This window comes from Anguilla anguilla, chromosome 9, assembly GCF_013347855.1.
Source record: "Anguilla anguilla isolate fAngAng1 chromosome 9, fAngAng1.pri, whole genome shotgun sequence".
Taxonomy (NCBI): Eukaryota; Metazoa; Chordata; class Actinopteri; order Anguilliformes; family Anguillidae; genus Anguilla; species Anguilla anguilla.
The window spans coordinates 39,087,671-39,106,928 of NC_049209.1; the positions used below are offsets into that span (position 1 = coordinate 39,087,671).

At 42.8% G+C, this 19,258-nt stretch overlaps 1 protein-coding gene across 1 annotated transcript in view; it reads left to right on the forward strand.

Annotated features, from left to right (window-relative positions):
- Window positions 1-11,613, forward strand: part of kptn (kaptin (actin binding protein)) — a 41,484-nt gene extending 29,871 nt beyond the window's left edge. Inside the window, exons 10-12 of the mRNA XM_035433093.1 lie at window positions 1,364-1,499; window positions 2,236-2,421; window positions 10,864-11,613. Of these exons, the coding sequence (XP_035288984.1) occupies window positions 1,364-1,499; window positions 2,236-2,421; window positions 10,864-11,040 (499 nt within the window). The 3' untranslated portion in view covers window positions 11,041-11,613. The remainder of the gene's footprint in view (window positions 1-1,363; window positions 1,500-2,235; window positions 2,422-10,863) is intronic.
- Window positions 11,614-19,258: the final 7,645 nt, after the last annotated feature.

Below are 19,258 nucleotides of genomic sequence, written 5' to 3' on the forward strand. Positions count from 1 at the left end.
CTTCAGTGTAGTCCCCAGTTTAACTGGGCTGAATGAAAAGAACAAATTCTTACTTGGAGGTGAGTCGGTTCCTTTTGTTTACCAAAAATATTTGTTCAAAAGGAACAAATTGTTCACAAATGACACACTACTAGTAACGTTACTTCCAAGACAGCTAGATAGTGCTAAAGAAAGCTAGACCTCCAAATGATGCATACCAACACGGACAAAATATGAAGTTAATCATTTTTTCCCACAAGACAATGTACTCACAATATGTATTTTTTTCATTATTGTGTTATTTGGACAAGACTGTAATATTTTGTGGACGAATCAGGGACAGTTTGCGTCACTACCGAGTCACTATAACCCATGCTTAGTTGAAGACCGGACTGTGTCCCTACTGCACAATCTCTGGCTCTGATTTGTACAACATAGTGGCGCCCACAAACTGCACTTCCCAGGCTTCAAAATGCTTTTCACCAAGCCCATGGAGAGTGTATATCCCCTGGCAAAGAAGAAGGAGTTAAGCTTCGATGTGTGGGCCCAAGTAAACATCGTAGCAAGGTTATTTCCTGTGAGAAATTGCAGAGAAGCTTAAGATTTCCTGGTGCTGTGTGTGCACACTCAGAAGGTTCCAGCTGATGGGCAGTAATGTTAACAGAAGAGGCAGAGGACAATTATCTTGTGTAGTCTACCAAAAGAAGCCATCATAAAACTTCACCAGAACTACAGGAAGAACTCAATGCAACTAGAGAAAAACCAGTTCCCTTGACCACAGTGAAACGGCATCTATGAGCTGCTGGTCAAAAGGATGTATATCTGCAAAAAAGCCCTTGCTATGTGATGTTAATGAGGAAAGACTCCAGCAGACTAAGCGCCATCAACACTGAACTAAAAAGATTTGGAAAAGGCAGATGAACATCATTTTATACCAGCAGATCATAGTTGCCATTTCACTGTTGTCAGGGGAACTGGTTTCTCTCTAGCTGCATTGAGTCTTCTGTTGTTGTAGTGCAATTTTTCAATGGTTTCCTTTGCTGGACACTGTAAGATATTTTTCACTGCCACCTCATCTTCCTTGTCTTCTCCTGTTAACATTTCTTCTCCTGTTAATGGCTGGACCCTTCTAAGTGTGTACTGAGCAGTGCGCTTGGAAATCTTAAGCATCTTTGCAAATGTGTTTACTTGGCCCTACACATCTAAGCCTAACACCTGCTTTTTTGCCATATTTCTTGCAGCTTTGGTTGTGGCTGTGGCTTTAAAAAAACTTAAAGCAGGTCAGATTTCATTCAATTTAATAACCCCTCCACCTCCCACCCACTCCCATTAGCAAAATGATTGGATAGACTTCCAAAAATTTGTTTAATTGTAATTGTCACAGGGATGTACAAGTGTGTGGGATGAGCCAGCCAGTCTGCCTCCAGGAAAGTGATCAGTATGACTCTGTACTCTGTTCACTTGTCACTGACCTGAACTTCGACGGACACAGAGAGATTCTACTGGGCACCTATGGACAGGTAAGCAGGAGAGAGCATGGCAGACTGTACTCAGTGCTATATTAATACCTTTTGTTAGCACTAGTTTGTTGTAGTTATTTAGTAAAAGAAAGCAAAACATGTACCGAAATGAGTAAATGTCTAAATGGATCATTTTCATCTGTTTTGCAAGGAAGTTGCAAGTAAAATTCCCTGTTAAATGCACTGGCCGCTTGGCTAATACCACTCAGAAAGTGTGACTATTTTGCTACTTTTGGAATTTTGAAATTTGTTGTTCACTGACACCAATTCATACCACAGTCCAACACCTCTCTCGGGTAGGAAGCTGGAGTGGATAGCTAAACAAACATGAACATGCAAAATTGCATGCAAAACAACACAGCACTTCACCAACATACTTGCATGAGCAATAGTGAATAGTTAATGTGTGCCATTCACATGCAGGTATGCATATGCATACCATGCAGTGCTTAATACAAACACCTATGAGTGTCGTAGATAGAAAACACGATAAGTTTACAATGGAAACAATTTGACATTTCAGTCATAGGGAAAATAACAGTATGAATTAGTTTAATGGGTATGAAGTTCCATGTTGTAATGACCATTAAGCACGGTATTATGTTGTAATAAGTAATAAAACTTTGTATTACAACGTTATAATGAGTATGAAGCCTGGTTTTGTATTGTAGTGATTATGACGCTCTGTGTTGTAATGACTATGAAGCTCTCAATTATGTTGTATTGTGCTTTTTAGGAGCTGCTGTGCTATAAATTCAACCATTCAGACAGGCGGCAGGGCTTAGGGGCAAAGGAACACTTTGAGCTTCTGTGGAGGCGGAGCTTCAAGAGTCCTCTGCTGTCAGTCACCTACCTGGACCTCACTGGAGATGGGCTTAGGGAGCTGGCCATTCTCACTCTCAAGGGGCTGCATATACTGCAGGTACAGCATGCTCTGTAACTACAGACAGATCACTGATTTGTTGTGAGCCAATGTAGGTTGTCGTGTGTGGTTGTAGATCAGACCAGCATCCTAAGTGGTGGCAGAGGGACCAGCAAGGAGGGAGTTGGAGTAGTCCAGGCAGGAGATGATCAGTGCCTCGACTAAGATCTGGGTTGAATAGGTGGTGATGAAAGGGCGGATTCTCTAGTTGCACCGGAAGAATCTGCACATCTGACTAACTGCCATGATATTCTCTGAGATGGACAGTTTGTTGTCCAGTATCACTCCCAAGATTCTTGGCAGATGAAGAGGATGACACTTTAGTACCATCCAGGAGGAAATACTTAGCTGGGAAGTTAAGTTACTTGAATTTTAGCCAAATCGAAGCTACACATTACTGACCATTTTCACTATTGATACATTACTGACAATTCCTACTTTGATTACCAGTCACATTACCATTCTCTCTGTGATTGGCGCTGATACATTACTGACCATTCTTACCAGCATACAACTCATTGGCCAACAACATTGGTCTCAATTCAATGCATCCAAATAACATGCACATTGCACAGAAAAAATATGACCATATGTAAGGGGCACTGTGTGATTGAGTGTGCATGGTCTTGTATGTGGGGTACAAGTTTATCTGGGGTATGTGACCCCAAATGATTTTAATTTGCATAACCATCTAAATCCATGTGGGATTACTGTGAGCATTGGATTGTGCCAGTAACCTCACAATTTTACAGTTAGTAATCAGTTAGCGACCTCATAAACCCAATTAATTAGATGACATAATGCACTGGGTAAGAGGAAAGAATATGATGGATGGAATATCACCCACAAAAACGTCTTGGCTCAATTTTCCGGCGGGCGCATTGGAATGTTGACGAAATGGTATATTTGCCATATATTTTCATGTGCTTGAGCGGTTTAGTAATATTGTGACTTGCTGTGCGCTGAAGTGGGAGGAGAGATGCTTCTGGGGGTGTGTCGTTCGATATCACATGGTGCAGTGCAGTTTTGGTGGCGCAGTGTAATTTTGGCAGGTCATTGGAATTTTCAGTCCTGTCAGTCCAGTCTGTCAATTGCGCCATTCGCCACCCGCCTACTCAGACCACGTCTAAGGCATTTGAGGCAGGCTACTGTCCAGCGGATTGCTCAATTTACATGCAATGTGCGCATGTTTCACAGTCTATTCAAAAGGCAGTCAACAGTTTTTGTGGATCATATGCTGTCCAATTTGATATAAATCCCAGAAGCAGGAAAGATGCAGCTTTGCATTAATTGTTCATTGTATTTTTCCTTTTTTTAAATCATTTTTTATAATTCCTGAATTTATTTTTATTTGTTTATGCCTGTTCTTATACTGCATCGTGGTCCTGTATTTCGTTATTTTTCTCACACAGAAGAACGACAAACACAACTTTAAAGGAGTAACATGGTGGTTGAACGTGAAACTTCCCAGTTGTCTTTAGGCAACAACAAAACAAATGTGCATAATTTTTTTATTATTCAGTCATTTCAATGTACTTTAAAACGTATTTTTCTAAGTCTAAATTTCCCACTATAAAAGTTCACCCGAACCGTCTGGGCGTGGTAATGAGAACTGTCAGTTAGCTATGATTGACAGACCGTGCCCCGTTACCATAGCTACCCCCATGATACGCGCTTTCTTTGGGAGACTTTTCACAAGCTAGCTACTTAGTAGTATATCAAGTATCGATAGATAGCTAAGGCAAGGACGTTGACTTATATCCAATTATAATTTTTGCTATCTAGCTAGCCAAGTTAAGATAAAAGCACAACTATAACGTCCTCATTAAAGCAAACTAGCTAGCTAGCTAACGTTAGCTAGCTAGCTAAATGAATATAACCAGAAATAATCTAATAGTCCTTAAAAGGCACTCTAATTTAAGTGAACCTAACGTTAGTCAAATATTTGCATTGTCTTGCCTGTAAACCAGCGGCGCAAACTATGGATCTCGAGTTAACCATGGGTTTACGGGGCGTGGAAAGGAGAGTGGTTACTGTGTTCGTGATGCACCAAGTTGACAGCTTTCTCAACCGGTTGAAAATGGGACGATAAATTAAAAATGCATATTTCTCCAAAAATACAGAACGGACATATTTAATACTTTACTCATTGTGTTTCTTCAATGTCTCTTGTGCAAATAGCACATAAAACCGAGAAAGTGTGAAAATCACCATGGTACTCCTTTAACAATCTTTTTTTTTTTTTTAATTGACTGTAGTTAAAATGATAGCAACAGTAATGGCACAAATTATGAATAGACTGCTTATATAAACAGAGTTTGATGATTAATGCAATATTTTGCAAAAGTCTCTTTTGGAATCTGAATTTTTGAAAAAAAAGTGACAGCCCAAATCTGCACTTTCCACAAAAGATTGTCTTGTGAGAAACATCTGATTTGCATATCATTATCCTCATTCTCCATTGCAGCAGTAGACTATGGAAATTGCAGCATGGCCTGTGCAATGCCACAGCGTTTAAAAGGGAATGAAAAGAGGTTATTTGATTGCCTATTAATCTCATTAAAAAAAACAATGTTTTCAATGTACAAAAATGGCAAGATACTCAAAGATACAAAGCACTGTCTACAACTCATTCATTCAAACTGGCTAAATCTAGGCCGGCCATTAAAAGTATTGAGGTGAAAATGTTACTGTACTACAAACTATGTAGGCTATCTTGCCTCACCGAAATTAAAGAAGCTGTAATTAAAGAAGCTTGCCTCACCAAAATTAAAGAAGCATTCTGTAGGTATTCACCAGCAGTTTTGTACATTCATTTAACATTCAGTTGCATGAGGCAATTTGAGGTATTTGACACTTTGATGTGACAATAATTTTTAATTACATGGTAAGATTAAAAATCACAGGGCCAAGTGATTTGAAACAATTTAGAAAACATTGGGTAGCATTGCTTTGGAATACAGCGTCTTCTGGATGAGGCAAGTTAGCCTATATAGTTTGTAGTACAGTAACTTGGCGTCATTTTGATATCAATACTTTTAATGGCAGGCCTAGAGTTAGCCAGTTTGAATGAATGAGTTATAGACAGTGCTTTGTATGTGTGAGTAACTTGGCATTTTTCTATGTTGAAAACTTGTTTTTTATGAGATATCATTTCTCAAGTGTTAGTTATAAGAAAGTGAGAACATTAATGCATATAAATGTAGACTATGAGAAGTATGGGTATACATAGATACATGAAAACACGCATACAGTGTAGGCAGTGCCGGATGTACACTGGTGTGATCGGGAGGCAGAGCGAGATTTTGGGGGGCCAAGTTGAGGACATGATTCGTGATGAACAGCGGAGTGGAGCTGGGTGCAAAAATGCGAAGTAACCCTTTAAGAAATGGTTGTGGATTATGGCTGTCCTATGGCTGTGTGAATTTGTACAGTCTGATGAACGTGTACCGTTTAGCACTTTCGCTTTGCTATGTATGTAAAACAATGGCTGTGGCAAATGGTGCGGTGGTGTCAGTATAAAAAGAAGCTAGCACCATTGAACCAGAAAATGAACAGAAATATCCCCAGTGTATGTACTCACTCATCTGACGGCCATGCAATGAGCCTTCATTGACAAAATTGTGAGCAAGCTCGTAGAATTTGAGCTCTGTAGGTTGCCGCTTGTGTACCCTTCTGTCCTGCTCCGTTTTCTGTTATTTCATCGAGATGCACTTTCAGTGTTTCTGTGGTTTATACGGAATTTTGATGGGCTTAGCTGTTCGCTGTTTTGCTTAGCTAGACGGAAGAATAGCAGCACACGCATATGTCCCAGCAGTCTTTGCATATTAGAAAATAGCAGTAGTACGAGAGAAGTGATGAAATTGAGTAGTTGAAACAGTATGTTGTTAGCAAAATGGGCATGTAGGTGAAGTCTGACATGATCACAGACTATAGTGCAAAGAAAATAAAGTGACCATTAGTGAGATGGGTTTCCTTATTGAATGGTATATAAAATACAGAATTACTAGTTACACGTTGATTTAGTTGTTGAAGCAATGCGTGAAATTGCACTGCGAAACTGTAGTATAAATGTACTTTTCTGATGTTCAGCACTAGTAGTTATAATTATGAATGAGTCTTGTTTGAAAATGTAATGTTTTAATGGGGTGTTGCAGACAGTTCATATGTAGTAACTGTGTGTACGTGGGTACATAGAGAACAGAAACGTGGCATTTGCTGATAACGTTTTCTACAGTAGCCAAGTGAAGAAATGTAGTTAGTAGAAACGCCACAGTGGTCAGCACATGTAACTTTTTAAGAAAAGCAATACATTTATTGTTATGAAATGCATATGGCTGGCCGTGAGTGACTTGATCTGCATTGAAGATTATGAAATTTTTATAAGTGCAAAAGCAATTGAAAATTATTAATTAGCAATGTAAGTATAAGAAAATGCTAGTTTAAGATAGGAAATGATCTTTTTGTGAGGGCGAGGCGGGATTCGATCGTCCGACCTTGCGTTTCACAGTCATTTACTTTGGCAGTGCAACACTGTTAAGTTGCAGTCAAAAAGAGTGAATTGTTTTGGTCAAATATGTCCATGGTTTTAAAGAAGAAGACAGGTCAGTAAGTACAGATGAGCTTCGGTTGTGTCCATATGGCCTGGCGATATTGTAAGAGGTTCACTGAACGTGTAGAACGGCGGGTAGATGTGGTGAAAAAGCAAGAGTTAAGAAATAAAAGACAATTATTAGTGAGCAAATAAGCACGTATAAGAAATTCGGTTCAGATGGGGCTTCAACCTGTGACTGAATGATCCGTAGACCCTGAGTAGCTGTAGTAACTTGCAATTTTCTAGGGTAAAAAGCTATGTCCATTTAGCGTGTGTATGCGACCTTTTGATTGGCTGGTGTTGGTGAAGGATTGGCTGGTGTACGTAAAATGACCGGGGAGGGGACATATTGTTTGTGGGCTAGGAGGCAGAAAAAAGAAGGAGAAAATGCAAAATCTCCTTAGTTTGGGTCTTTATTGTGTGGACGTGTGAAGTTGTTAATGAATTCTTTCTTTTGAAATGGGGTCAGAATGAACCAAAATGAATCCTTTTTAAGAGCTGAGAATCTGTGGCTGTTGCGGTTATTTCTGTGGGAAACCCTGAAAATCCCAAACTCTCGGTGTGTATAGGTATGAGGTAGGGATGGGCATGAGTATTCGAGTACTCGATTTGGACGTCAGTATTCGTTCAACGTCTAGAGTACTCACATTTTTTTTTTTTTTGCTTTGTAAAAAAATAAATAAACATATATATTTGTAATAAATATAAACCTAAATTTAACCTGTTCTATATTGAAAGTTTACATTTTTTGGACGGAACGCAGTGATGTAATTAATATTGTTTTAACTTGATCGTTCCTGATAGCCGTGTCTAGAGTTTATTGCGCTGTTGTGCAAAATTCCGTCATTTAAATTTTGTTAACTTTTGTGATATATTCAGGTTATCCACTGGGTGGAGCTTTAGGCTGCATCTACCGTATTGCACTAGCAGTGTAGAGCAGGCAGAGAAGAAAAATCGATAAAGTGTAGTCACCTGGGGCACGTTCAATCTGAAAACGGTGTGCACCATTTTGCTACGGTTACCGGTTTGTACGACATGTTTCCTCGAAACGGTGTGAAACGGTGTGCAACGGGCTTTGAGGTACGTTTTCTCTTGTTTGGTGGGTGTGTCAGAGGTGTTACCCAATCAGCAGCGACGTGTACATAAACCCGCCGTATTAAAAAGGCAGTGCGTACAATGGATCCAACTGAAGTCCTTTACAAATGCGTCCACTGCAGCTTGGTGTATGCAACAATTGAAGACATTAGAAGACACGTATTTGAAACGATTTCATCAGGCTCCGAAAATTCTTCGAAAAGAACGCAGAATTGTCTTCTCAGCTGCCAGTTGCAACACTTGCGTAACAGAACAAGGTGTTCAACGCACCACCGTTTCCGTTTAAATAAACGTTTTGCTATGTTTCGTCGGGGCTGAACGCGCCCGTGGACTCTATGTTCGTTCTTTTTGGGGTTACTACAACTTTTTAATAGATTTTTCTTATTTATGTTAACTTTGAATTTATGGTTTAATAGGCTAATTGAAGCCTGGTTGTTCAATAAATTAATTTCAAATTGCACTTGTTTTCCGTTGTTGGCCAGTTTACATAATTGTGAAAGCATTAGATAGTAATAGATATTCTTACAGCCTACGAACTTAACTGTTTAGCTATACGGGCCAAGGTGGCTGCAGATGAAAAAGTAAACCAGCCACTACTTTTTTACCAGCCAAATTGTTGAAATTATTGCAACATCTTAATGTTTGTGGATATGGTTTTTCGTTATGTAGGCTAATCTCTACAGTCTGTGCAGTGCAGAAAGGTAGGCTTATTGGGATTTTTGGAGACTAGCTCTTCGAACTCATGCTTTTTCTGTTGCATATAGTGCTTGCTTCGTTTGACTTTGTTATTCAACCCTATTTTTTTTCATTCTGATTCTCGTCTAGGCCTTCAGGGTTGTTTTCTGATCAGATTTTGTGTATGACCACTGACTCGTTCTCTTTAACTCCAATTCTTGCCTTAACCCTTATAAACTCCTCAAAAAAAGTTTGGAAATTTGTGTTTGGCCGATCATATCTCTGTTGTCACTGTATTATTAGCATTGTATCTTATATCATTGGAAAACCTGTTCATTTCCCTTTACAATGATGTCCCATTTGTAAGGATCATGCATTTGTGGGATGAGCAGCACAGCTGATTATGTGGGTGGGGTCCCAAGTGAAATGTGGCAAATTTCCCTGCCAATGTCAAACAGTGTATTCTCCTGTTGGTATTGACTCTATTGTTTTGTGTTGTTTGGGGGGATTGGATGACTGAACTCTCTATCAGTAACAAGGAACACACAAGACATATTGGTAATTTTATGCTTTATTCATTGAACAAACAGTCAGGAGCCTCAGTAGTGGGTGGAAGAACCATACGCAGCCACCATACGCAGCCACAACACTAACCCCATCCTCCAAGATCACAATGCTCGCCCCCACAGAGCCAGGGTGATCACAGACTACCTTCAGAATGTGGGAGTAGAGAGAATGGAATGGCCTGCCAACAGCCCAGACCTCAACCCAATTGAACACTTGTGAGATCAACTCGGGTGTGCAGGTACGTGCTAGAGTGACCGACGCAACCACATTGGCTGACCTGCAGCGAATCCTGGTTGAGGAATGGAATGCCATCCCACAGCAACGTGTGACCAGGCTGGTGATCAGCATGAGGAGGAGGTGCGTATGGTTCTTCCACCCGCTACTGAGGCTCCTGACTGTTTGTTCAGTGAATAAAGCGTAAAATTACCAATATGTCTTGTTTGTTCCTTGTTACTGATAGAGAGTTCAATCATCCAGTCCCCCAAACAACTCAAACAACTCATACCGACTAATTGTCCGAAGCTCAGTGCTCGCCTCTGGTCCCAAAAATACGAACTATCACAAGTTATTCGTGCTAACACTGCGTACCATGATGCTGTAAATTTCAGCTCAGTCACAAATAGCCCAATAAAGCAAGATTCCAACTTGACCATAAAACTCATGCAAGTCATGCAACATGAGATGGGGAAATTGGTATTCTGATGTACTGTACCATTCATAGTACTTCAATTTCTCCTCCAAATTTGTGGACTTGGAAATGAACAGCAGACTGTTGATGGTAGGGATAGTGTTACCTGGGTGATGGGTTGTGTTTTTTTGTGGCAAACATTTTACTTTACTCACACTTTCCTTTTTGGCCAAAGTGCTCAGCTCTGTCAGGGTCTGTCGCATTGATTCTGGAAAACTCCAGGCATGACTTATTTTTTGCCTGTCTCAGATGTGGCTTCCATCTAGCCACTCTCCCAGTGAGGCAAAATCTGTGAAGTGCAGAGGAGATTTTTTATCTCTGGACAGTTTCTCCCGTTTTCACCCAGTGGGTCCTTCTTTTTCTTTCTTTTTTTTTTTGATACAGTGCTCTTTTTAACAGTGTTCTTTGGAAGGTAAAAAATAATACATTTTATAACCTTCTCCAGCTTTTTGCCTCCTAACAACTTCATCTTGAAGCTCCACAGGCAGTTCCTTGGTCTTCATGCCAGGGTGATGGATCTGATCTGTGGTTTCGTTCATGATTAAGTCATTAAAAAAAAAAAAAAACAGTATGAAAAATCCCATTTAAGTATATTTAAATTGAATCACAGCAAAAAAAAAGATGATCAATGGGTGTGAACTTTCTGAGGGCTCTGCATCTGTCTCATGGCCCGACATTTCAAGGTTAGCTTAGCTTAGGATCAGACACAACTATGTTCTAACATGGTAATGCATTTAATTAGCATGAGCTTATCTTAAAGTCAGACATATCTGTGGTGTTGTTAGATTCAGACAGTATAATGTGGCCTTCCTCCTCTCCACAGCACAGTCTGAGTTGGACTGCTGATCTGGTCCTTGAGTGTCTGACCAAGAGGCTGACACTGTTGCACAATGAGCCAGAGACCCAGGCTGCCACTTCTCAGAACAGTGAAGAGTGCACAGATAAAGCCAGAGACTGCTGGGATCCAGAGACGAAGGAACAGGACATCACTGGACTTTAATTTGTGCCACTCATTTATCAGTTTTCTCTTAATTTCATTGTTCGCTGTCTGTAGTGTTTCAAGGCAATCCCCATGCCATTTACAACTATATTGAAGGATTTCTTAGTTTTGCTAATAATGTGTAACTTAGACTTGTGTTTAAACAAAACAAAATATTATCTGTACAATTGTGCAAAGTTAAATGTTAAACTATTTTTGTTCTCCTGCTGCAGTTCCTTGGCTGACCACAGGGAAGCAATGTTGGATCTGTTTTGTTAAAGCCACTGGCTAAGTAATGGTGAAGTCTTTTTTCTGAACCTACAGATTCTGTACAAGTGATATGAAACAGGATAGGAACCGTTTTAATGAGAACAATGTGTGAAATCTGGGAGAGCATAAATAAGAAGCCCATGTAACAAAATGAGAATAAAAACCACAATTTTAACCAGCACATTTGATGATAGTTTTCCATACAAGATATAACCACTTTTAAGAAGTATAATGAAATATGGTATAATGATGTATTTATTTTCATGAATAATGTCATAAATGCTGCAGTGTAATCAGATAACATATAAATCCATAACCAGAAAATAATGGTCGTTTACTGTCATTTACTCATATAGTTAAAAGCACGCAGTTGAACATCACATCAGTTATTACCTAACTTGCCCTAGTCTGATTGCTGTTTAGGAAGTATATGCGAATCGTGATACAATTCCCAATTACATGATTGTTAATAAAGACTTACATTAAGCATATTAAATAGATCTGTTAAGATTAAATTAGAAATTTTTAGGCTGGTACTCCCCTTAGACATATACAATCAGCACCATAATTCATTGGACAGTGACACATTTTTTGTTATTTTGGTTCTGTACTCTAGCACTTTGAGTTTGAAAGGATACAATGAGGACAATGAGGTTGAAGTGCAGACTGCCAGCTTTAATTTGAGGGTATTTTCATACATATTGGATGAACCGTTTAGAAATTATAGAACCTTTTGTACATAGTCCCCCCCATTTTCGGGCATCGAAAAATATTAGACAGTTTAACAATGTAGAATAAAGTAATCATTTTAGCTGTGTTCCTGATTGATTGATTTTCATTTCTGAGCCTTATGACGGCCAGCTTAATTCTGAGAGAAGAAAGCAGAGAGTTGGTTAGATGCAGCTCGTTCAAGAGTTTTGGATAGAAAAGGAAGGAGAGATACCGGGTGGTAGTTCTGGATGACTGAGGGATCTAGTGTGGGCTTCTTCAGCAGCGGGGTGATGTGGGCCCTCTTGAAGGATGAGGGGAAACATCCAGATGCCAGGGAGGAGTTCACGAGAGAGGTGACAAATGGGAGGATGTCTGGTGTGATTGCCTGGAGGAGAGATGAGGGGATAGGGTCGAGGGCACAGGTGGTATGGCGGTGGGAGAGCAGGAGCTGGGAAACTTCAGAGTCTGTGAGGAGAGAAAATGTGGAGAAACACGGGGCAGAGGGGGTGGTGGGCGCAGAGGGGGCAAAGGAGCTGCGGATGTCTGCGATCTTCTCGTCAAAGAATGCTGCAAAGTCATCTGCAGTGAAGGAAGACTGGGGTGGGGGAGGTGGCACGCTGAGGAGAGAGGAGAAAATAGAGAACAGTTGATGAGGGTTAGAAATGGAGTTATGAATTTTAGTTTGATAGAAATTTTCCTTAGCGGCAGTGACAGCAGAAGAAAACTCTGTCAGGAGAGACTGATAGGCTGAAAGGTCAGATGGGTCCCTGGATTTTCCCCACTTCCCCTCTTCCTTGTCCCTGTGCTGGCCTAGGGACAAGAGGACAGAGGGAGTTAAGTGCTGAGGAGACAGATGAAGTTAGGGTGGAGGATTCAGAGTTAGTGGGGAGCTTGGAGAATGATTGAAGGGAGGGAGGGAAGCAGTAACTCTGGGAGCGAGAGAAGAGGGTGAGAGGGAACGGAGGTTACGGCGGACAGTGACAGTGGGGGTGAGAGGAAGAGAGGGAGGATGGGGAGCGAGAGGGAGGGAGAAGGAGATGAAGTGATGGTCAGATGTATGCAGGGGGGTAACCGTGAGATTGGAGCTGGAGCAGTTCTTCAGGAAGATCTGTTCTAGGAGGTTGCCTGCCTTGTGGGTTGGGGGAGAGTGTTGTAGGGAGAGGTCGAAGGAGTGGAATAGTGCTAGGAAGGCAGCAGACTGGGAGGCCTCTAGGTGGATGTTAAAATCTCCCAGGAGGATCAGGGAAGGAGCTCAGCAGGGTGTCTAGCTCATCCAGGAAACTTCCCAGGGGCCCCGAGGGACGATAAGCAACAACAATATAGAGGTTAGTAGGGTAGGTGATAGAGACAGGATGGAATTCAAAAGTGGATATAGACAGGTCAGGGAGGGGGAGAACCAGAGAAGTTCCAAGTGGGGGAGATCAGTAAACCAGTGCCGCCACCACGGCCAGATCGCCGGGAGTTGTGGGAGAAGGAGTAGGAGGACGAGAGGGCAGCAGGAGTGGCAGAGTTGTCTGGTGTGATCCAGGTCTCTGTGAGGGCAAGGAACTGCAGGGATAGGAGGGAGGCATAGGCGGAAATGAAGTCTGCCTTGCGCGTAGCAGACTGGCAGTTCGATAGCCCCCCTGTGACCGTGAAGTTCTCACAGGGGGTCAGCGGGGGTAGCAGTGGTTGGAGAGGTTCCGTTGTCGAGGGGGGCCACATCTCTGGAAGTGCCTTCTGAGGGGGAGAGAGCAGACTAGGATAGGGAGCTGACACATGAACTAGGAGGGAGCGTCGCTCCGAGTGTACCTCATTAGCAATTGAAAATCTGAACCGAATAATGCCCTGATTACACAGGTTCACAGTCAGTAATAATAGCTACAATAATCGCAATCACTAAGCCCAAGTAGCCAATCTATCAATTCTAATAATCAAAAAGCGGCAGATAGAAACCTAATACAACCTAACACAAAGAACAGTTTAAAAAAGTTTAAATCTAACGCGGTATGTAATTAGCAAATGAAAGCAGATACTTAGCTAACTCTAGCGGGACGGATTTCGGCAGTTCTACGCACCTGGACGAATTATACACTTACACTTTAAAAAGCAAGACAGTGCTAGGGAGATGAATTTGATTGTGGTTTCATGCAGTTTCATTAAATAATGTAATGACAAAAATGACCAAAATTGGTGCTAATTGTATGGTATAAAACGAGAAGGAACTATTTTTTCTTGATAGAATCATTGTTTTCATAGAATTAACAACCAGAGGTTTTTGCTTAACAATGGTGCAAATAGAACTACCAACCAGAGTTTTTGCATAACAACGGTCCAAATAGAACTACCAACCAGAGTTTTGCTTGACAACCGTAAAATAATATGCCCAAACACCCACGGAAGAATATTTCACTTTCAGCTGACTAAATCGATAAAAATCAATAAATATAACAGTAACCATATACTGTATAGTCATTGTTGGTAACCCGTTGTATAAGTGGGATAAACCCCTCCGGGCTGTCCCGTTATTGGAAAATAATGTACTTCGGGGCTGGTTAAGCGACCCTCGGCTTCGCCTCGGCCGCATCACCACCCCCGTCATACATTATTTTCCAATAATGGGACAGCCCGTCTTGGTTTATTCCGTACGTATCTAACAGTAATGTTAGCGAATATAGCCCCAATCTGTAGCTAACGTCAACTAACATAACGTTAACGTTACGGAACTTGGCTAACATTAGCTAGCTATGAGAGAACAGATTGTCATATCAGGCTAACGTTAGCAAGCTACGGAGTTGTGAGAGAACAGATTCAATCTGGCTAACGTTAGGTAACATCAGCCCTCACAGACACTTACCGATCCGAATGAGTCTTCAAATGACAAACAAAGTTTGATGTTGTAGTCTGGCTGTCAGAAATTTTTGATGATCAAGTCTTGCATTTAGCAGTTCGCCTTTTTCCTTCACGTGAAATTTTTGAATCCAAAAGTTATTGCTTTTGGCACAGTCGCGGCCGCCATGATGATCATACTGTCTGTAATCAGAAATAGTCTTGAGCGGGAGGGTGTAACAAGTGCTTCTCATTAAAAAAAAAAATGTCAGGTAGCGAGAAGCTAGCCCCACCAAACTTCTCTTCAATGCATTACCATTCATCATGTATAAGTTTACATTAATAAAGATAAAATATTCATTTTAATACATTGATTCTGCATCCTACTTGTATGTAGGTAGGCTATGTAAGCTCAATACGATGTTATAGAAATGTGACAGACCAACGATTTGTCGTTCTTTTTGAAGGGCAAGTAGCAGACGTCCTAGTTCAAGAGAATGGTTCATTCAATCTCGTTCAGTATAACCCCAGGCTGTCTCGATTCAAGTAGTCCGATTCAGTCGGTCCTCACTCATTCAGTGCACTCCCCACCAACACACAAAGCTGGCAACCTCCTAGACCTGGTCATCCTGAGGAATTGCTCCTCCTCCGATCCCACAGTGACCCCTCTGCACCAGTCCAACCACCACTTCATTTCCTTCTCCCTCCCTCTTGCTCCCCTCTCTCCCTCCCCTCCATCCACTCCTACTGTCATGGTCCGCCATAACCTCCGCTCCCTCTCTCCCTCCTCTCTCGCTTCCAGTGTCACTGCTTCACTCCCCACTCTTGAATCCTTCTCCAACCTTCCCACTGACTCTGCATCCTCCGCTCTGTCTTCCTCGCTCTCCTCAGCACTTGACTCTCTCTGTCCTCTAGTCTCCAGGCCGGCACGCTTGTCCCCTCCCAGTCCGTGGATGTCTGACCCCCTCCGAACCAACCGGGCCAGCCTACGTGCAGCGGAGAGGAAGTGGAGGAAATCCATGGCTCAATCCGACCTGTCTGCCTACCAGTCTATACTAGCCACATTTTCTACTGCTGTAACCTCTGCCAAAATTAATTATTATCAAACAAAAATTCATAAATCTGCCTCTAACCCTCATCAACTGTTCTCCATTTTCTCCTCTCTCCTCAGCACTCCTTCCCCACCTCAGTCCTCCCTCGCTGCAGATGACTTTGCAGTTTTCTTCGATGAGAAAATTGCAGACATCCGCAGCTCCTTCACGTCCACCACCACCCTTCCCCACTCCCCCATCTCTGTTCCCTCCCCTTGTTTCTCCACTTTCTCTCCCCTCACTGACTCTGATGTTTCCCAGCTCCTACTCTCCCACCGCCCTACCACCTGTACTCTTGACCCCATCCCTTCCTCTCTCCTCCAGACTATCACACCTGACATCCTCCCGTTTGTCACCTCCCTTGTGAACTCCTCCTTGTCTTCTGGATGTTTCCCCTCTTCTTTCAAGCTGGCCCACATCACCCCACTGCTGAAAAAGCCCACTCTGGATCCCTCTGTCATCCAGAACTACCGTCCTGTCTCCCTTCTCCCTTTCCTATCCAAAACAATTGAACGAGCTGCTTCTAACCAACTCTCCTCTTTTCTCTTACTAAACAACCTCCTGGACCCCCACCAGTCCGGCTTCAGACCTGGCCACTCGACAGAGACCGCACTCCTCTCGGTCAGTGAGTCGCTTCACACCGCACAAGTAGCCTCCCATTCATCTGTCCTGATCCTCCTAGACCTTTCTGCTGCCTTTGACACAGTCAACCACCCCATCCTCCTGTCCTCCCTGGCAGCTATGGGGATCTGTGGCACAGCACTAGACTGGATTGAGTCCTACCTCTCCGGTCGCTCCTTCCAAGTCGCCTGGGCTGGTGCAGTATCGGCACCTCGCCCCCTTGCCACAGGAGTTCCCCAGGGCTCAGTCCTTGGTCCCCTCCTATTCTCCCTGTACACCCAATCTCTTGGTCCTGTAATCTCTGCCCATGGGTTGTCCTATCATTGTTATGCCGATGACACCCAACTCTTTCTCTCCTTCCCCCCCCTCTGACACTCAGGTCTCTGCTCGCATCTCTGCTTGCCTGAGGGACATCCAGAGCTGGATGGATAACCACCATCTTAAGCTGAACCCAGGTAAGACAGAGATGATCTTCATCCCTGCTCCATCCTCTAACCTTCTTGACTTTTCTATTTCCCTTGGGGACACTGTGGTGTCATCATCACCCACCGCAAAAAACCTTGGAGTGGTGATGGACAACAGACTGTCCCTCTCCCAGAACATCACGGCGGTGAGTCGAACGTGCAAGGTTCTTCCTGTACAACATCCGGAGAATCCGCCCCTTCCTCACCACCTACGCAACCCAGCTCCTGGTTCAAGCGATGGTCCTGTCCCGCCTGGACTACTGCAACTCGCTGCTGGCTGGTCTGCCAGCATCCGCCATCAGACCCCTGCAGCTCATCCAGAATGCTGCAGCGTGTCTGGTCTACAACCTCCCCAGACATTCCCATGTCACCCCCCTGCTCACTGACCTCCACTGGCTGCCTGTTATGGCTCGCATCAAATTTAAGACCTTGGTGCTTGCATACCAGGCAGCTAAGGGGTCAGCACCAGGGTACATCCAGAGGATCATCCGACCCTACACACCAGCCAGACCTCTCCGTTCTGCCACCTCTGGACGCTTGGCACCTCCCCCTCTTCGCGTCTGTACTTCCCGCTCCCGTCTGCTGTCTGTCCTGGCCCCTCGCTGGTGGAATGACCTCCCCGTGGCGGTCAGAACAGCAGAGAATCTTACCACCTTCAAACGCAGACTAAAGACTCATCTCTTCAGGCTGCACCTCTCCCCACCCCTCCCTAGCCTTTAGTTTAGCTCAATGTACCTAGTTAGGATAATACGATTATGTTAGTTTATTTGGCAGGATTGTTGTTGTTGTTGTTTTTGTCTGATTAGGCAAATGTAATTCCAGTACTAGTTTGTACTTGGTAGGATTGTTGTTTGCTGAACAGGTTACTCTACAGGGTTGGAGTCCTGATCGATGTGGTCACTTCTGGCACTACGATCCTTACTTCACTAGTGTGTTTCTTTTGCACCTCTACACCGTGAACCAATGCACTTGTTGTACGTCGCTCTGGATAAGAGTGTCTGCTAAATGCCTGTAATGTAATGTAATGTAATGTTTACTGCATTACGTAACATTAGTGCATACAAGAGTGAGTCCACTAGATGCCATGCTATTTCTACTGGTGCTGCCCCAAAATATCTCAATGCATTGCATGTACCAGTTTTTGTTGCATTGGTGTTTCAGTGATAGAGCTCTCGCCTGCCACGCCGGCGGCGGTTCGTATCCCAGCCAATGCCCGAAAACCCAGTCACTGCGGACGCGCAAGCCAGTGCATTCCTAGTGCCGGTCCCAAGCCCGGATAAATGGGAGGGTTGTGTCAGGAAGGGCATCCGGCGTAAAAACATATGCCAAATCAAATATGCTGATCTGATCCGATGTGGCGACCCCTAACGGGAACAGCCGAAAGAAGAAGAAGATTCTGTATCCTTCTTTTATGTATGCATGTCTGTGTCTAGGCTAAAGCTCAATGCAAGACTATTGTGTCACAGAGTGACTGACTACAGTAAGGGAAACCACAGGATCAAAGGGGAATAGAATCAGCAATTCAATGGGGCTGCAGGTCCTAGACTTGATAGGTAGTGGGGGTTGGGGGGAGAGGAGCATCTAAAAAAGAAAACTAGACTACTTAAATTTACATAATCATATTTAGGAATGACATAGTTTACTTTTAGCTTTTTGTTGTATGAGACCAAGATTAAAACATCAGGCATCTCTCATTGTGAGTGCATGATCATAATAAAGTATGTTTTTTTTTTACAAGAAGAATACCTAGATTAATATGGTGCAGTATAGTGACAGTAGATACCTATATTGTTAAACCCCAATCCCTCCTCCCTCTCTGCCCTTCAGTCACCCCTACTCCTCGGTCACATAGAACAAACAGATGAAGACAGACAAACACAGGAGCAGTTCACAGGAGATTAACTACAAGATTATTCAACAAAAATAACAACACAAGATGAGCAGCAGGAAGAGGAGTGCGATTTGGAACCATTTTGAGTCTATTTCATCCTCAAAAGCAAAATGCAAAATTTGCAAGAACAAATTTTTTGTTGCAGGCGGATCTACCTCAAACATGAGAAGGCACCTCACAAACAAACATCCTACTGTGCAGTTGTCAGAGGAAAGAGAAGACGACACTCCTGTCACGTCACAAACCAGTACAACAACCAGTACAACTCCATCAACTATTGTTGTAGCTGGCTCCTCAGGAACACAACCATCAATCTCTACATCTGTGCCTTCTAGCACCACTACCTCTACAACAGACCCAGTAGTGAGACCAAAAAGACCACA